This window comes from Candoia aspera, chromosome 1 (assembly GCF_035149785.1).
Source record: "Candoia aspera isolate rCanAsp1 chromosome 1, rCanAsp1.hap2, whole genome shotgun sequence".
Taxonomy (NCBI): Eukaryota; Metazoa; Chordata; class Lepidosauria; order Squamata; family Boidae; genus Candoia; species Candoia aspera.
Window position 1 is genome coordinate 240,929,484 of NC_086153.1, and position 20,147 is coordinate 240,949,630.

The following is a 20,147-nucleotide window of genomic DNA, read 5'->3' on the forward strand; positions in this document are numbered from 1 at the left end:
TGGAGATTTCCCAGATTCTGGATAAGGTGGTACCAGAAAGAGTTTGTGGCAATTTAGGGGTCTTTTTGGCCAGGACCATGGCCAGGAGGGCCTTTGCACAAATCCATCTTGTATACCAATTGCTCCCACTGTTGGATCAGAAAGATCTGCTCCTAATCACCCATGCTTTAATCCTCTCCTGGTTGGACTATTGCAATGCAGTCTATGTAGGCTGCCCCTGAAGAGCATTCTGAAGCTGCAGCTGATCCAGAGTCCAGCGGCACTTGTAGGTTTGGTCACACCACTGCTTTATGAACCTCATTGATTCCCAGTAGGTTTCCAGATGCAATTCAGCATGCTTGTTTTCACCTATAAAGCTTACCATTGCACAGGACTAAGTTATTTGTGGGGCCACCTGTCTTCAGTTTAAACAGTTGTTCATCCCACCAGATCAGGCATGCTCTGGGTCCCTTCTGTGAAACAATGTCAGGAGAAGTGTCTCCTCTGTCAGGGTGCCTCCCCTATGGAACAGCATCCTTCCTGAAATTTGGATGGCTCTGATCCTGTGAGCTTCCTCTAGGGCTTTGAAGACCTGGCTTTTCCCTCAGGCATTGGGTCAGGCTGTTAGTTGACCCAGTACAGATGGTTGGATATTTATTTTTCAAATTGTTTATTAGGAGCCACTTGTTTTTAAGTGTTTAATTATTATGTGAAGATTTTTTGCTATAGATATTTACATTACAGTTTTTACTTTTGTGTTATGTTGTTGGTATGTTTTTATGGATTGTTAACAGCCCAGAGTCACTGTGTTGAGGTAGGCGGCCGTATCAATCATTGAAATAAACATGTGTCATACTAAACCTTCTCTCAAAAGAAAACTATGTCAATTTCAAAGAAACTCATGTTAAGGATTAGTGACTTTTGGTGTTCAGCATTTTTGACTTGATTCCTTGTGGGTATTTGTCTTTATTTCTCTTCCAGTACAGAGTTACTTAGTTTATCAGTCTATTATTAATACTCACTTGGATGTTGTTGAGCATGATTCAACCTGTAATTTGCATGCAATTTTTTGAACTGAAATAATTTCCTCTTATGCTTAAACAAGTGGAGTCCTTGGTGCTCTCTGAGCCTTGTTGTTTTCTTGCAGACGTTTCATTGCCAGACTAGGCAACATCTTCAGTGCAAAGAGGGAGTGGGCCTTGCTCTCCGTTTATATATCGTGGCTTGCCCTGCTTGTGTTGGTGGGGGTGTTGTTCTCTCCTTGGGAGCTCTTTGATTGGGCTGTGCAGCAAACAACAGCCCAATCAAAGAACTCCCAGGGAGAGAACAACACCCCTACCAACAACAAGGCTCAGAGAGCACCAAGGACTCCACAGTTCAACCCTGAGCTACAAATATTTGCTTCGATTGGCTTAAACAAGTTTCAGTAATTTTTCAATTATACTAAAATGGGGGAGGGTTGTCCCAACAGATGGAATACAAGATTTCTACATAATTACTGACCCATAACTGCTCACTTATTTCTCAGTAAAGTTATTTGTATAGTTTTGATTTGTATAATGAAAAAATGTTTTTGAATACATATGGAGTTAGGTCTCTTAGACTAACAACTATAGGGAGATTAAAAATGCATTATGTAGAACTACTTTGTTGATATCTTTTAATACATGTGCAGTGATTATTGGAAACATATTTGGTGGATTGCAACCCTGTTATACCCATAAGAAAAACTTACCCTTCTCTTATCAACAGATCTTTACAAAGATGAGTTTTATCTTTCCTTATTAAAGAAATAAAAATGGAAGTTAAAATATATGGTTTGACCACATGAAAGTAGAAGTAAACTTGATCATCAGCACTTTCTTTTGCATGTTGTTGGAACTGATGCTTTTTCCCAAGGTTCATAGAAGGCCCTTAATTTGCAACTGGGCTGCAGTTCCAACATTGAGTAAAACATGGAATGTCTCTTTACACCTTTCTAGAGGTTGCTTGCTCAGTTGAATTTGCTCAGGACAGAAAATTTTCTCCAAGCTTCAGATGATACAAATATGAGCAATGACAGAAAAATTAACCTCTTGCCCAGTGGACAGTATAGTTTTCCTGCCTGGGATGAAGTGATCTGCCCTGTGCCCCCTGCTTATTTTCCTGTGATGCTTTGGTGTACCCCCTTTATCTTAGTGAAATTATTTTCTGTTGCTTTTGTGTTTTGGTGCAGAATTGCTTCTGTATATAAATTTGAAACAAGAATTGAATATAGTTGCACATTTCTCCTGGGTGGAGAAAGAGCAATCACTTGGATATTTTAGACAAGAGCTCATTTAGACAAACAGCATAGGAAGCCAGATTATTAGTATTATTATTAGTATTATTAGTATCATTTTGTGAGTCCTTTTCAAATGTAAACTCACTTGGTTTTAATAAGAGAGCCATTAGAGGCAAATTATAGTCTAAGGCTGTGCATGAATTGTGAACCACAATCAGCCATGTTTTGAGTGGCAATAAGTTGTAAGTACAGGTAGTCCTCGCTTAACAACCACAATTGGGACTGGAATTTCAGTTGCTAAGTGAAGCAATCATTAAGCAAATCCAACCTGATTTTACAACCAATTTTGCAGTGGTTGTTAAGCAAATCACATGCTTCCCCACTGATTTTGCTTGCCAGAAGCCAGCTGGGAAGGTTGAAAATGGCAATCATGTGACCATGGAACATTGCTACAGTCATAAATGTGAACTGGTTGCCAAGGGCCCAAATCATGATTACATGACCAAGGGGACACTGTGATGGTCATAAGTGCAATGACTGGTTGTAAGTCATTTTTTCAGCACCATTGTAAGTCCGAACCATCACTGAACAAATGATTGTTAAGTGAGGACTACCCGTACTTGCAACTTATTGCAACTCAAAATGTAGCTGATGGTGGTACCAAAGCCCAAAGAAAAAAATGGTGATTAGATATTGAGTAGACTAAAAACTATCTTCAGAGAAAACAAGCAGGTAGCACAGATGCACTCACCAGAGCACAGGGGAGGACTGACAGAAATCAGTAACAGCTAGAGGGTCCAATCCGAATCATTATTTTTAATACAGTGAGTCTCTTTGGTCACTGTTGGATCAAGGTGAAATTTTTTTTATTACCAAACCATATGACCAAATCGCAAGTTATTCCTTATATGATTAAGAGTGTTTTATCTTAATAGGTGGTGATTGGTGATCGATTTAGGCCAGACAATTGCCTAGGCAGGTTCTATGTAATGGAGGCTATGATACTAGAGGATGGTCAAATGTTTTTTTCTGTGATGGTAATGTTTAGCTGAAATCCCACTGCCCTCACTTTTGGAAAATATGAAACTTCCAATCACATCATCATACTGTTGTCCTTTTCAGAAATAACTGTGGCTACGGTGATATACAGTGAACTATACATTCCTTAGTTCATACTATTTCAGTGAAGTCATGTGAAATGAATTGGGAACTTGAGACTGAGGGGCATCGTCTTGCCAGAGCCATTCAGACAGTAAGCCCTTGGCTGACTCAGCATGGAATCCAGAGCTAAGCTGGAATTCCACTTCTATGATTTGCTGTGGTTTCTCATCAACTCAGAATTAATTGTCTAGGAAGCCTGTTCCATTTTATGATCATTGGATTGGTGAGGCAAACTACTATTTAACTACTAGCCTTATTCTGTCTCGTTTACTTTTTGTAGTTCCCAAGAGGGTGATGCTTATGAGAGATTTTTATCAAACATTTTAAAGAAATGGGGAGTGAGGGAACAGTATTAGTTTCCTAGGAGAGAAAAATCAGTGTAATGTGTGTTTTTAAATGATGAAGCCTGACCTTATCCTGTCAGGGGATAGCAAAATGACAAATTGTCTAATCAGCCAGGTTATCCAGTCATGACTATACTGAAAATGAAGGTTTCTCCAATGGCTAATGATGGAACATGGATGCTTGTTCCCCGCATATAAAACAGATTGATAGCTATGTGCTTGTTTAATCTCATGCTAGGTACTTCTTCCATCATTTCCAACACAGAAAAACAAACAAACAAGTAATTCCTTTCAGTTATTTTTTACTTCTCTTTGCCTGTTTATTTATTGATGGTCTAGGATGTAGTCCTGTTTGAGTTTCCAAAAACATTTTTTATAAATCCTTTGTGTCAGATGCCTTCAATCTTAGCATACATTCAAACATCACTTGGTAGTAAATGATTGGAAAGAAAGCAAATTAGCCTTCAAGTTGAATTTTTAATTCATTATGAAGTCAAGTCAAATAAATCAGACTTCTTGTAAAAGTATAGTAAAGCACATCCAGCTGACCATCCTGAAACCCCTTCAATTCTAATTTACTTGTTCTACTTATTCCATACTGTTATGACCATTTTCCACTATTCTGGCCATTCCAGATTTTAGAGATCAGGATACTATGTAGGTCAGATAGGTTTACATAGTAGGAACTGCCAACCAATCAACACTTCCTTTTTTTGGCCAATACTCAAAACAGAAAAATGCCAGCCAATCAGTTCTAGTTCATTAGAAACCAATTGCTTTGTCTAGGCTCCTAAACAATGAACTACCTGCAAGGAAGGCTCTGGGCAAAAGACAGGTTGCATCTCACAAAGACTGGGAAGGACATGTTCAGCAGGCATCTCGCCATTCTCATCAGGAGAGTCTCACACTAGCGCAAAAGGGATAGAGTGGCAGTAGCTCAGGACTAAATATACTGGCAAGAACTAGGGGTGACAATACAGAAGACAAAGGGAAAAGCATGAGAATAGAGGGGAAATTAGGGATTGGAAGGAAACTATATCAATGAAGCCAGTAGGTATCACCATCATAATCTTAGACATTCCTATACCAGTGCGCAGAGCATGGGAAGCAAACAAGAAGAACTGGAAATCTTAACAGAACAACAAATATATCTTAGGCATCACTGAATTTGATTTTAAAAAATACGATAGGATAAGTAACAATTCGATTAAATTTAGCATTAAATAGTGAATTTCTGTGAGCATTTCACAGAATGTTTAAATAAGGATGCTTCCAGACAGAGGGCTTCTAGCAGTATCACTCAAAATATGTGTTGTGTTTTTCTCCTTAAACGATTTTCTGTGGAAAAAAATACAGAAGAGTAATGGGAAAAGGTGGGAGCATTAAAAATGAAAGATAACATTGCCTGAATCCCTGTAAAAGTCCATGAATGAGGTAGGATTATTGAATATTGTAAGTCATTTGACAGCATCTTAAGTCTTAGAAATAGCCGCAGAATCAAAACAAAACATTCTGCCAGCACAGAGCTTTTCTGAATGATGCATGTCCTGTGGCTTACTTTGAAACATCTATCAGCATAATGACTCAGTACAAGAGCCCATCTTGGATTATATCTGAATTTACTTAAACTGAGAATAAATGAGAGCAGTGAAATGGTCAGTGCTTGGACCGTATTTTGGCTGCTCACTCATTAGGAAATCACCATCAGACATTTGATCTGGAGCTACTGAACCCCAAAAAAAAAGCTCTCATTCTTAGAGGTAAATTCTCAAGTCCCAGCTACAGTGTGGAACCCCTGAGGCATCATGGAGCTAATATTGTTCCATTTGCAGTTGTTCTGAAAATAATATAGAATAGGGTTCCATGTCTGGACTCAAAACTTTAGGTAAGCATTAAAGATCTGGCCTTTTTGCTGTCTAGTGGTCATCTGGACTTTTGCATCCCCAGATCTGGCAGCAGCCATGCTGTAGATGGCCAAACTGACAGTGCACTGGAAAAGGTAGTAAAGTCTGTGGAGAGTCATAAATGCAGAGCCCCAGTTTTAGGCTTTGTTTTTAAAGCATTTTCCAAATGAAAAAGTAAAACTCCATCCAGCATCAACCTGGAAGGACGAGTAGGAAGAACAACTAAGAGAATCTGGATTGGCCCTTGTGACATCACCAAACAGGAATGTGATTGGGCTAATTTCTGATTCTGTGTAGGTTTTCCCTTTTCAGTTTTACAATGCTAATCTTAACAAATGAAAGTATGATTAGTGGAAAAACTAATGCCAAAACTTATTAGGTTTCAGTAATAATAAATAATACCAATTCTTTTACAAGGGAGAGAGAACATTGAAAAGAATTTCTCTCTAGTAATGAGTAGAAGAATTATGTTTTCATCTTATTTTTGTTTTGGCTATGAGAGGTTATTGGAGAAGTATTTTGAGAAAGCTATTCAGGATTTTGCATGAATATTGATAAATGACAATTACTACTGTAGAGCCTCTTCCTCTTCCACTGCCTGAGGCTATGTCTGCTGGGGTATGCAGGTGGCATACATAGTAATTTCGTATGAAGGTTTATATATGGGGGCAAAGAATGAGAGCTTTATTTGCATCTTTCCCATTAAAAGGAAAGGCATTATTTAAAAGTTGTATGTCAGGATGCTGTAGCAGTGGGGGAAAATAGCTAATCATGATTCTGTGAATTGTAAGTTCTAGAGGAATATCTGTTTATACATCATTTAGATCATTTAGATCATTTAGATATAGATCATTTAGATTTTGAGGAATGGATCTCAGATAGTCTCAAATTATCAACCAACACGTATAAACAGCTTGATTGTGGCAGTACCAAACAGAATGCTAATTCAAATGCAATCCCAACCTCATGATTTTTTTTTTCCTCTACTCTCAGTATTCTGCAGAAATGTGTTCACTGGCTTGAAGATGGTATATCTTTTTTGGGCTACACCAAAAACCCAATTTTTCCATGTTGGGGCAAACAGAGATAGCCTTGTCTTTGAACTGTGATGGCCTCACAGATAACAGAAAGAAGTTTCTATGGATGAGAGTTAAGTGGAAGAGATGGGAGACAGTCACACTTTGTTGAAGGTGAAGTGGGGAGGAAGCATGAGGAAGAGATGAAAGCCAGAGTTTTGCAACAAAGCCTATAGAAAGCTTAAATGATCACTATATAGGCTGAGGGGCATGAAGTATTAGAAATAAGGACTGCCTGGGAGCTGATTAATTTTTATTTGTCAATAAAAGAACAGTAGGATAAGGTCAAAATAGATCTGTGCTCCATTTAGACTTTTACCTGACTTTTAGTGGTTGAAAAGGCTATACAAGATAGACTCTTTCCCTCCCACTTTCTTTCTCATGCTCTTCCTCCACACAGACTAAATATATATGGTATACACATACATGCAAATATCCTTTGAAATCCATGCTTCATTCTGAATTTATAAAGTATTCTTCATTTTGGTATTTATGGAAGTGGTGTACACATTATTAACTGCATTCTAGATAAGGCTAAAATAAGCCTTTTGATGTGTTTTGTGCTTCACTTTTCCTTTTCGGTTTTCTTTCTTGGCATGTATACCCTGTGTGAAGCCTTTTGGCTTCTCATTCACTAAAGTCACTGCCTTATTTAATCATGTTTCCAGCCAATATGGAGAAGGGCTCTGGAGTATTTCAGTCTGTAGAACATTAAAAGGGCATTATGTCCTCCGCTCACCTGCAGAGTAAGGTGACACTGAACATGTAAAACATGGAATCAGAGGGATCAACTGGAAATGAACCAAATGAAGTTCATTTATCCTGCGTTGCTCCATTAAATGCTGAGTAATTAGCACATGTTGTAAAGTTTTGTTGTTGTTTTCTTTGGTACAAGGTGATGTTTGGGGGGATTGCATTTTAATTAGATTATCCAGGCTGTTGGACTCTTAGAAATTGTAGCTTATATCCATTGCTCTGCATGTGTCTCTGCTGACAGCTCAGATTTTCAGCAAATGGGGACTGAGAACACTACATCTTCCATCAAGCTGAACTTACCTTATAGCATTACAGATAAATCAATACCCCGGATACCTGCATTACACATCCAAATTGTGCTTTCTGTGGTGATAACATCTGGAAATTAGTATATTGCAGTCTTAGCATGCAGAAAATTGTTCCCATGTTCTCTGTTTTAGTATTACATCAGTGCAAAAATTTATATGTACAAAAATGTTTTGTATCTAAAGTGATTGTCATCCATTTGTTCTTGCAGTCTCCATTATCCCGCTTCTAAAGTAAAGTGTTAATTCCTCTTCCTCCTCCTCCTCTTCCTCCTCTTTCCAAATGTACTTTTTACTCAAAAAAAAATTATGAGAAAATACAAAAGATGTTTATGAATAAAGAGACAGAACTGTTTTCCAAGCAGACATAATTTTCTTATGTCAGCAGGAAGAATCAAACAAGGACTCACAGGGAATTTCTCAAGGGATGACTAATAGTGTTAGGAGTGAATTGAGCTATATTCTGAATAAAATATGCCATTTCTGAATAAGCTATCTCTCATCCAACCATGTTGGAAAACTTTCACATAATCGTCAACCTTACTTTTTAGTAAGTACTTTTTAGGGAAGATTCTGGAGAGCATGTTAGGTTACGTTGCAGAGTATCTTAGATGAAGCTGATTATCTTGATTTGTTTCCATCAGGATTCAGGCCTAGTGTGCTATGGAAATCATATTGTTTGCTCTTGTGCATGAGCTTTGTCAAGATCTGGCTGGAGTGTATCCCTCCTGGATCTTTTAGATCACTCAGTGGTATTCTGTACCATCAACCATGGTATCCTCATAGACTGCCTGCAAGAGTTGGTGGTGGGTGGCACTGTTTTGCATTGGTTCTACTTTTTCCTAAGCAGATAGTTCTAATCAGTAATGATGGGGGATCAGGAGTCTATCTAAACTTCAACTGGTACAGAATAGCTGCCTATATGCAGGTGGGTAAGAGTCACTTAAGTACTGATAGCTATAGTATGGGCACCAGATGGTTCACCTCCTTACTACCTTTGGGACTACCTTCTCCAGGCAGAAACTGCCTGTCTTTGTGTTCAGTCTAGGTGAGTATGCTGTGGATATCCCTTCCCAGAGATTAAATAGATGACAGCTGGGAGGCAGGCTTTCTCAGTAGGCATCCCATCTTTATGGAAAATATGCCCCCAGAAGTTAGTATTCAGGAAAGTAGTGAAAAATATTTGAGGCTTACACTGCTGATTTCTAGACCATGTCTTCCCAGACATAGTTAGTCTAAAATTTTAATTTTTAATTCTAATTTCAATGCTTAAATCTATTTAATTTTAATTATACAAATATTATCTGATGTTTCATTTGATTACTATGCTGTTTTAGTAGTCTGTTGTGAGGACTGTAAATTGTCCAGAGTCTTTTGGACAGGCTGGGATATGAATAATTTAATAAATAAAGAGAGCCAAACTAGGAGAAATAGAGCAAACCAATAGTATCCAGATAATGCCAGAGTTGCAAAGGGGCAGAACATTGAACAATCCTTCTACAAAAAGAAAGTTTGAAACTGAAGTACTCATTCATGACAGATTTTAAATCACAATTTAGTGTTTATTATTTCATTTGAATGATTATAGAATAGACAAATGCTAGGGGAGGGGGACCAGTAATGATTGCAGATCAGGGCACCATCTTTTTTAGCTGCCTCTTTTTAATTAATAGAAGAATGACATAACTGACCTTGGTTGTCGACCCATGCCAAATAATTTTTATAGAACAAGTCAAATAGAGACCAAATATATAGTCTGAGTTTCTCAGTTTCTCATTTACTGTATTTATTTGTTCAGATTCGGGCTGCCCAATCAAAAGGCTCAATATGCTCAGTCAACTTTTATGAAAAATCCAAATTCCAAATTCTTCCCAGCATTTCTGCCATAACAAATTCAAGACTGGTTCAATTAAAAAAATGATCATCCCAAACAAATAAAGGAGTAATAGAATAAAAATATTTATTTAATACAGTTTGTTGGTCACTCTAACAAAAGTGTCCACTAGACACTTTCTCCGTCAATAAGATTACTTCAAAATCACAAGTTAGCACTATTAATATTTTGAACTCTTTAAAATTTAAAAGTAGCATGCCTTCCCTAATTTTTTTCAAAATAAAAATAAGTGCAGGGTGTAATGGCTTCTTTTGACACCAGAACAAAATAATTCCAACTAAAGAAATCTGTGATACTTACTGTATGCAAGGAGAAGCAACTGCTTTGAATTAACTCCTTTTTGTTCCCTTCTTCACAGCCACAGGGATTTAAAACCAGAAAATTTATTACTGGATGAAAAGAACAACATCCGAATAGCAGACTTTGGGATGGCGTCACTGCAAGTTGGGGACAGTTTACTTGAAACAAGCTGTGGGTAAGTTATATTAAGAGCTTAAATCTGTAAGCTAGAATGATGTTGCAAAATGATGAGGTCTTTATTCTTTTATTTTTCTTAGTTTTTATCTTTTTAATTCTAATGTTTAATAAAATTATTTAAAATGTTTTAGAATTGTTATTTTGGTTAGCTGAGAAGGTAGCCTAGCACCAGTTTTGATTTCACACAGCTTTGGCAATTCTGTCAGTAATGGCAGATCTGGACTTTTCACTCATAGCCCTTCAGACTTCAAATCCAATGGGCTGGATTTAAAAGACCAAGAGACTTAGCAACTTTTAGATTGTGGTTTGAGCAAGATGGCTATTCCCTCATATCCCAGAGCTCTAAATCCACTGGAAACCACTATCTTGTGGTCTCTTCTTCAGGAGCAACTGTCTGGAGCACTTGTGGGCAATCTCAAGTCCTTTCCTTGTCTGGAGAAGAATGACAAAGAGCCGGTCTACTCACCAGCTCTTTATTCCACTTCTTTTCACAGAACCAGAAGTCCCCTTAGATGATAAATATTGAGTAGGTACAGATAATTAGTGTACCCAACGTGTTACCATTTGTCCCATGATTTTACTAATGCTGCTTTCTAAAAGAAAAGAGATTGGGATTCTGGAGTTAACTCTAAACCAAAAGACTAGTGCTTTTACACTTGGGTATTTGAGGGTTTTTGTTTGGTTTGGTTTTAATTCAAAAGATATGGAAGGGGGTTATTCGAATTTTGTATGGTTTCAGTAGAATAACTTCCACCATACTTTGAAGAGAGTGAATACGTGGTAAATAAATGAAACTACCACAACACAAGCTTACATAACAATTATATTTTCAAAGAAAGAAAGAAAACTGCTAGTATCATAACAAGTTTTCTTTTTAAGTAAAACTCCCTTTTATATTGAAGATATAGTATATTGTCCTAACACCCAGGAAACACACTGAGACAAGGAACTGGTCTCTAATATGTATTGCTAGTACTTAACAGGAATCCTAACAAACTGAAGAAGCGTGGGAAAACCCAGACATATAACCCCCAAGGGTTAAGGCGGTCCCGATCTGTGTCTCTTTGAATGGCTGAACAGTTCCTCAGTGCTACGCATGCGCTTGACAGTCTGGATGGGAGCCCTCTGCTCGCCATCCTTACTCATGACATATATGCTGTAATGCAATTCACCCTAACCCTAACTTTTAAAAACATACCATTTTCCTCTTGAAAACATCCTTACCAAAACACCTAAACTTAGAAAGCGGAAATGTTAAATATGCTATAAAAATCTCCCCAGATTAAAAAAGTGAGACTTTTGTAAGTGTTTAGACTATTATGGAGATCCAGTTGCAGGTTTCTCTAAGGCATTTAGATTTGCTATTTATGGAACCTTCTATATGCTGCCACCACCTACTGGTGAGAATAAATAACAACATTACTGATGATTGTGGTCCTGTGGGTTTAAGGAGCACTTCCCAAAGAAAAGTGTTCTTGCGTGCCACAAATTCTGGAAACTGAGAGACATCAGTGGGATGTATCAGCTCATTAAAAAGTTCTCTGGGATTGAAATGGGTTATAAGTATAAATAAATAAAAAATATTTCTATTATTTTTTATTTATTTTCTTAACTCCTAAATTGGAAGAAAGTCTATGAAACAGCAATGGAGTGTGGAATCCGGGACTTGCATTTTTAGGATACTGCTGACTAATGCGCACTTGAATCACCCGTTCATTAGGGAACCATCTCAGCTTCAGCTTTTTCCTTCCTTCATTTATTGTATGTAACATGAACTAATCCTGTGGATTCAAAAGAATACAAAAAACCATACAGCAAAAGCCTTTTATGCAGTGTCTTTCTATCAATCAACCAACCAGGAGATATAAAACTAATTCTAATTCAGTAGTTAAAAATTTATTTGAATAGAATGTATTTCTATTCAAGAAGAAGAGGAAGAGAAGGAAGAAGAAGACCACCCTTAATTTAATAGTTTTGGATCATGCTTAATTTTGGGAGCTTCTCTACGGATCTGCCATAAGCAGTTGTACAGAAGGGAGCCCATCCCAGGTGTGATTCATGTTCTTCTGCTTCCCATTATTTTTGCAGAGAAAAGCTGATACCGTCTAAATCACAACATTTCTGAATTTTGTCAGGAAGCAACTTCTGTGATTCTGCTCCCTGTTGTGTGCCTTCTAGAAGGATTTTAATTAATTTATTTACTGTGCAAATAATTCAAAAGTATGAATGGGTATGTATGATTACTGAGGAAAGGCGATGTTAGCAAATTAGTTTTGTTATTTTTATTAGATGAGGGGGAAGGGATCTTCATTGATTTGTAATTGGTGGTAGCTTAGAGCAGTGTTTCTCAACCTCAGCAACTTTAAGATGTGTGGACTTCAACTCCCAGAGTTCCATGCGGATGGCTGGGGAATTCTGGGAGTTGAAGTCCACACATCTTAAAGTTGCCGAGGTTGAGAAACACTGGCTTAGAGGGTAGGGCACAGCTACGATGGGAGGCAGTAAGGGAGAAAGAATGGTCACTGACTTTTGGTGTGTTCTGCTGCAAGGTCCCAGCTCACAAAGATAGCTTGGTTTAACAGCCTCTGCATATTTATATAGAACTTCAAAAAATTAAGAGGGCATGAAGAAAATTGACTTTCATTTATGTGGTGTTAAAAAGCCTTCAAGTATCCTTGAGGTCATGAAGAGAATTGATATGGAAAAGGAGTCCTTCAGATCATGTATGCCCTTCACATTAGGACATGGACAACATGCAGTCCCCAGAGTCGCTTCAGACTGCATCCTTGAAATTTAGTTACAAACTGATAAAAAGCAGCAGCATGATATTCTGCTTTTGATGGGGTGGCGGCAAAAAACCCCAAGTAAAATAAGTAGGTTAAGCCTCTTTTAGCTTTAAACCCTCTCTTCAAAATGATTTAATAGGGCTGAAAATTGCACTTCCACTTCATCTGCTGATATGATTCCATCATCACACCTCCTGCAATCCTTGGTTACTGAAAAAAAAATGATTAAAAAAGAGCACTTGTGGCTGCTACAGAGTTGCTAGCCAGTCTTTGGAGTGGGCAAAGGCATGGGACTTGTAAACTCTAGAGCTTCCTTGCACTCAGAATATCCTTTATGATGTATACAATGTGGAAGCAATTGGTCTCTCAGGTTGGCTGGGAATTAAGGCTGTTGGGGGGAATGGTTGATTTACAGGACTGCAAGTGAACCACTTTTTATTCTACTCAAAGGCCCCTTTGGGTCAGCAGTCCAGTGCAATTAATCAAATTGCTGATGAATGGAAGGTAAAAAATTACTTTTATTTATTCTGTTTCTTATATTCCATTGGGTTTGGTGCTTTATATTTATTTTATTGGTATTTAGAAACCAAGCTTTTGCCACCTTACGGAAAAACTTAAATCTCTTCTCTCCAACCTGCTGACCAAAGGGTGGGAATATTGCCATCTTTTATCTTTATCTTTTATCTTTTATTGATTTTATTGTAATTACTTTGTTTGATCATTGAGAGCTGCCCAGAGTTGTTGAAGTTGGGTGGCATACAAGTTTAATAAGTTATTATTATTATTATTATTTTAAGAGTTGTAATCTAAGTCCGTCTATGGGTTGTTAAGTGGGGGGAAAGATCTCTAGAACATCATTTGGGGAATCCCTATTCTAGACACAGAATGATTCCTCCAAGCCATATTTCAAATTAGATCAGCTTCAAGCTAATGTCCTTTTTCAGTATTTCCACTTTAAAAATTATATTCCCTTTCCTATTTATTTATTAGGGGGGAGCCCCTTTCCAATTTTAGATTATCCTATACATTTGTAGAGAAATACTTAGCAGGTAATACAGTAGCTGATACATCAGCCCTCCTAAATCTCAGACCTTGAATAGTGTTGGAATTCAACCTTTAGTGCCTGGCACAGAAACAAAGTTTCATGTTGCTGTCTTCAAGTGCACTAATAAAGAACTCAGTGGGACAGAAGAGAGATGTGTGTCATAAACAAAACAGCAACTCTGCAATCCCTAGTTTGCAGATACACTTTAAGTGCAATCACTAGACTTCTGTGTGAGCTATTACACTGCTTCATTAATTCTCTTGGCATGTGGCCCAGCATGACTGACACTGAGGCCTTCTGCTGTGCCTAGTGAGAGAGCAGGAAGATGCAATGTCATACTATAAAACTGCAAAGACATATTTGGACTGGAATCATTTTCATCTCAGATCCTTAGTAAATTAGTGTTAGAGTTTGTCATATCATTCTGACTACATCTGCAAATTGTCATCCTCTATGTCTGCCTCTTTAGCAGACACTATTAATTCATTTGAATTCCCAGGTACAGAACTGAAATTTCCATTAAATTTCTCTATCACAGTTATTTACCAGCTACCTGGCATTAGTAATAAGCTTATTGAAGGATGAACTTCTTGGTTATCAGCATTAACATACCTAGATTTTCCATTGGTGATATGGGAGATTTAAACATCCTAAATAAATAATATATTTTTCCTAAATATTCTGTGCTACCTTCTCATGACAATGTTATTAGAAACTCAATCTACTTTTTGTCAAGGTAATGCTCTTGATCTGAGCTAAGGATGTGTCCACAGTTTTTAGTGCTACCTTCACTGAATTCAGTCTAACCAGTATATTATTAATTTTACTCTTCAAGGTAAATCCAGCCCTCCTGTGACTTTGCAGAAGGTTAGAAACAGGCAAGTTCAGAAAATGTCAATGATATAAATTGCAGTCATTTCTCTGGCACTACTTCCTAGTATTTCATCTTTACCAGAATCATTGGAGACAGGGATAATAATTAATACTTCAGCTGTTCAAATGGCATTGGTGTTGCAAGCTCCAATATTAGAGTAGCTCAGAGTAGAAATTTCCTCGCTTGCTTGCTTGCTTGCTTGCTTGCTTGCTTGCTTGCTTGCTTGCTTGCTTGCTTGCTTGCTTGCTTATTTATTTATTTATTTATTTATTTATTTATTTATTTATTTATTTATTTATTTATTTAGAACTTGCATGGCCACTTGCCTTATACAAGATAATCCTAGGCGGCTCACAATAATATTAAATAAAAGCAGAATAAAGAAAACAAACCAACCCCACAACAATGACACGTATCCCAAGCACAGCACTGCAGCATCCCATAGACTTCCCCATGCTGAGCTCACCTTTATCCTAGCCCAATGTCTGGGTGAAGAGCCAGGTCTTCGGAGCCCCCTATAAGGCTAACGTCTTCAGAGTTGTGTAAAATTCATACCCAAGTTTGGAAACAAGACTGAAATTACAGGAAACATCTTTTGATGGCAGTCAGGAATCTTTCTAACATGCTCTCTCTTAATACTTTATTTTATTGGATCAACCAAACAATGTTTTCCTTCCAAAATTTAAAATTTACTCAAGTGAGGTGTCCTAGACAGTTGTCTTCTAGTTCCATCTATACAGGCTGCTCTCAAGGAATTTTCCTCTTCATTTATGCCCAATGATTTTGTATTAAAAACTGAGTGCTAGATTCCAGTGTAATGTTACAAAACAACTCATAACAGGTAGAGTACTGTGACAGTGGAACCTAGTGATGTGGTGAGCTTGCCTTCATTAGAGATGATCAAGCAGAGGCTAGAAAGGCATCTGTCAGGAAGCTTTCATTTGGATTCCTGGGCTGAGGTGGGAGTTGGATTTCGTGGCCTGATGGGCCCATCCCACTATATGACTCTGTTACTACATCTACATTAATTAAGATTAAACATAGTTAATTCTCCAGTTATACATTTAATAACCATTGCCTTCTGTCACATGGAGAATTACCATTTACGAATAATTTTGAAAGTCTTCAAGGGTTGCACTTAATGCTTTAGGAATTAATCTTTTAACATATTTGGGGGGTCTCAAGTTATATATATTTATGAGTTAATTGTGAAGTTGCTGGATTGGATGCAGGAGAATAGGTGTGGAAAAGTTTTCTTAGTAGCTATCAAAACAAAACACTAAAAAGATTTGTGGCACTTTAAGTGAACCAATTGTATTGTATCATAACTCTTCATGGATAAGTATAGAAAACCATTTTTACAAGAATTTACTTGAAGTAGGCTTTATCCACAAAAGCTTATGATATAATTAAAGTGGTTATTCTAAAGGTGCCAGAAATCTCTTTCACTCTGGGCTTGTGTGTGTGTGTTTGCTGCAAAAAACTACAACAATCTCTTAGGAATCTTTGTGACTGACAAATTATCTTCTACTCTTCTTTTTCCCACCTCCCAGCTGAAAATTCAGTTGAGGCATTTATTGGTCTGTTGTTCTGCTCCTGCTTGTCTGATGGTAAGATGTTAGGCTTTGATCTTCTCACATATTTATATCTCTCTTCTTTGTATCAGTCAGACCTTATGTGTAAAATATTGACCCAGTCTATACCTGTTCATTGTATAAAAGTATTGCTGCCCAGTGCTGGGATCACTGGTTGTGCACTTCTACATTATAACTTAATAACTGTGTTCTTCTCAGAACTTGCTCAGAAGTTTATTTCTAGCATTGTTAAACCAAAACCTGGGTCAGATAATAAAACTAAATGTGTGCCATTGATAGCCATGAAAGAAGCCCCCACTTAACTGCCCCTAGAAATCAAAAGGTTTGATGCTCCAGGGAAATAGATACCCTGCATTGATGTGGCATCAAAGTACTAATCTGAAGCCTTCTCCATACAACTTAAAGATGTCCATCCTATAATTCACTTATATTGGTTTCTTAGATCATCCAGCTTTGGTAGGTTCCATATGATCCTTGATATCACCTTTATACCGTTTCTGACTTAAAAACAAGCAATATTCCATCTCCCAGTTTCATGATTTATTTTATTCATTTATTTTATTTGCAGGACGTATATGGCTGCAAATCTCATATAGTGACTCTAGGCAGCTCACAACAATCCATAAAAAACATGGTTAAACAAAAAAAGTACCCTTTGCTGAGAATTACTCATTAGATCAGCACAAATTGCTTGCTTAAGCGATGGTGGCTATGGATCAAAACTTCTCTAGCGAAATGATAAAAAGTGCAGTCTTGATTATTTTTATATATCCTGGAAAACACGGAATAGTGATAGTAAGGAACAGAGTGGCTGTGGGCTGTTTCATTGACATAATTTATCATTAGCTGGCAGCACATGGAGCTTTGATTGCAATAAATTCCCCATCACTAGAACTCTCTATTGCTCTCATCTTCATAGAGAAGGAGGAATAGTTATAAAAGAGCATGTCTACAAACAGACATAACAAACCTTTAATCTTTTATATTTAAGGTTGGGAGGATGACAAACATAATTCTGCTTATTGTAGAGACTGCATTGCCAAACTGGAAAACTAGTTCTGAAGCATAGGGATAATTTGTCAGGTCTGCCTTTCTTCAAACTCCAAGGAGGACCATGAGCTAACAGAAGAGACTGAATGGAACTGGGGAGTTGAAATTGATGCAGCTTTTATTGGTTCAAATTTCTCCATTATCTCACTTGCCTGCCAGGCAGAGAAAAATCAAGGCAATTTAATTCTGAGAAGGCACTTCCATCTGTCCTGGAGCCACTTCTCCACTGCAGGACACTTTTATGATGTTTCCTGTTGCAAGCTAAAACCCCTCAAAGCTTGGCTGTTATTAAAAGGGAAAACCCAGGATGGCTGAAACATGGGAACTTCCTCTTCTGTTAACAGACTCCATTTTAGTGCAAGATTAGTTCACTAGAACCCCTATTCTAATAATGGACTGTTCCTTCTCTCAATCTGTGGAGGGGGCAGTATCATGTATCAGGTTCTAAAACAGGAGTAGGCAAAGTTCTGCTGGTTTGGGTTGCAGTGGCTTAAGATTTTCAGGGAATTAGATTTTGAAATAGCTTTTGGTAAAGCCTAAGAAAGGGTTACACTCCTGTTGCCTGTTCTTTTATACTGGCAAAAAGGAGGAAATTAACAGTTTGTAGACATGACTCGGTGCTTGTACAGGGGACCTTTCACCTTTCACCTCACAGCTTGCTGCCAACATTTGTTGATGTGCTTTATGTTTGTTGACACCCTGGGGGTCTCAAAAAGAGGCAACCTGCTGTAGGCTGCTCATCCCTGCTCTAGAATATCATCAAGAATATTGTACTCAGTCCTACCTAACTTAGGTAACTTTGAAGTGTGTTCAACCATTAACTATTCCTCCCTTCTGTACTAGGAATTGTTGTAGTTTCTTTTTTAAAAAACAAAAACCTCACAAATTTAACAATTACACATCCATGTAGGGATGGCCCATGACATTTGACTGCTTGAAGCAAAGGATAAATGTGTCTTCTTCCATTAAAAGGAGTTAGAATCATGGTTTATCCCTGATGACGGAACAGCATGTCTCACTGCATCTGTGGAGTAATGCTGGACAAACCATTGTTGTATTGACAGATGTGCCCTTTAATAACTTTGCATAACTTAACTGTCATAGCTCTTGAGGCAGCCGCCTCTCTGTGTTTAATAGCAAACAGACCATTATTACATTTATTATCTCTTAAGATGTGTAGTGTGGACATGTTTTTAGAATCAGTTTGATTTCTCTGTTCTGGGTGTTTACCTCCACCTTTCTGATGCCAGGATACAGAAACTTTGCTTGTTTAGTTTGCTCTGATCTGTGAACTTGGCATACATTTTTCTCTCAGGCTGTCATACATGGGCTGTTATCATATGTCCTTAACTCTACCTGTTTATAAAACCGGAGTTCACATATGTAGGTATGCGTGTGTGTGTGTGTATGTACGTATATATATTTTATAATAGAGAAAAAAGAAAGGTATATTCTATCAATATTAGTTACAATTTAGAACACTGATACTACAAGCAAAAAATTAATTGACGTTTTCATACAAAATTGAGTACAATATAACATTTGAAAGAAGAAACTGCTGCAGAAACTGATTTCTCTTCAGATTGTATAAATCTTTCGCCTTTTAGCATAAGTGGAAATATTGAGTTTCTATAGCAGAGGAGTAAGCATGTATGGGAAAGAAAGGATAGAGAGAAGAAAGAGAAAATAAGTTATAGCTGATATATTTGTTTCAGGGGAAATGAGTTTACTTCCTGGTTGATCTGGGTTTCTTGGAAATTTACAAAGAGCCTCAGCTTAATGGGATAATCATGACTAGAGCAACAGTTTGAAAACCAAGAAAGCATTTGCATTTATGCAAATTTATTGTGAGGGCAACTCTAATCAATTCAGTTAGAACAGGAAAAGCACAAGTCATGAATATTCGAAACATTAGATCCACAAACTCTTTTACGTAGGAGAATTTCCTAGAAAGTTGCACCCCTTGTCAATTGGTTGAAGGAATACTAATTCCCTTTCAAGAATGAAATCACTGCAAACTATAAAAGGAAAGAGGATTTTTCTAGAGGCAGTTGCTGGGGGTTGGGCTTTCCTTGCTTCCTCAATGCTTCTGTTACTCTCTTGGAAATTAGCTTTCCTCAGCTTTATAAATGTAGTTGTTGTTTATTTCACATAGTTACAGATGCTTCCATTCTTTTACCATAATGTAGAAAAATAGACTTTGTGAATTACAGGAATTGCTGCACTAAATCTCTGTGCTGCCTCACTCAAATCCCTCTACACAAAAACACTGAAGTTGGTTATTTAAGTTCTTAAAGTGGTATTCTCTTCCTCCTCCCCCTCAAAAAACAATTCATATTAAACCTGATGTTGGTTGATAAGAGATCTTAAACTGTGGAGTCCCTGGTGCTCTCTGAGCTTGGTTGTTGGCCTGCAGACATTTCATTACCCGACGAGGTGACATCATCAGTGCAAGCAAGCAAACAACCAAGCTCAGAGAGCACCAAGGACTCCACAGTCCAACCCTGAGCCACAGATACTCCCTTCTACTGAGATCTTTAACTATTCTTTTTACATAATTTAGAAGAGAATTCAGAGAACACCAAGGACTCCATATAATCCTTTTAGATTAAAGTGTCTGTAAGGGGATCTTTACTCT

The 20,147-nt window shown here is 37.5% G+C and overlaps 1 protein-coding gene across 3 annotated transcripts in view; it reads left to right on the forward strand.

Annotated features, from left to right (window-relative positions):
• The window catches only part of BRSK2 (BR serine/threonine kinase 2), a 449,278-nt gene that overhangs the window by 316,333 nt on the left and 112,798 nt on the right, over positions 1-20,147 (forward strand). For all 3 annotated transcript variants that reach the window (XM_063289323.1, XM_063289325.1, XM_063289324.1), the window contains exon 5: positions 10,041-10,157. In XM_063289323.1, the coding sequence (XP_063145393.1) occupies positions 10,041-10,157 (117 nt within the window). The remainder of the gene's footprint in view (positions 1-10,040; positions 10,158-20,147) is intronic.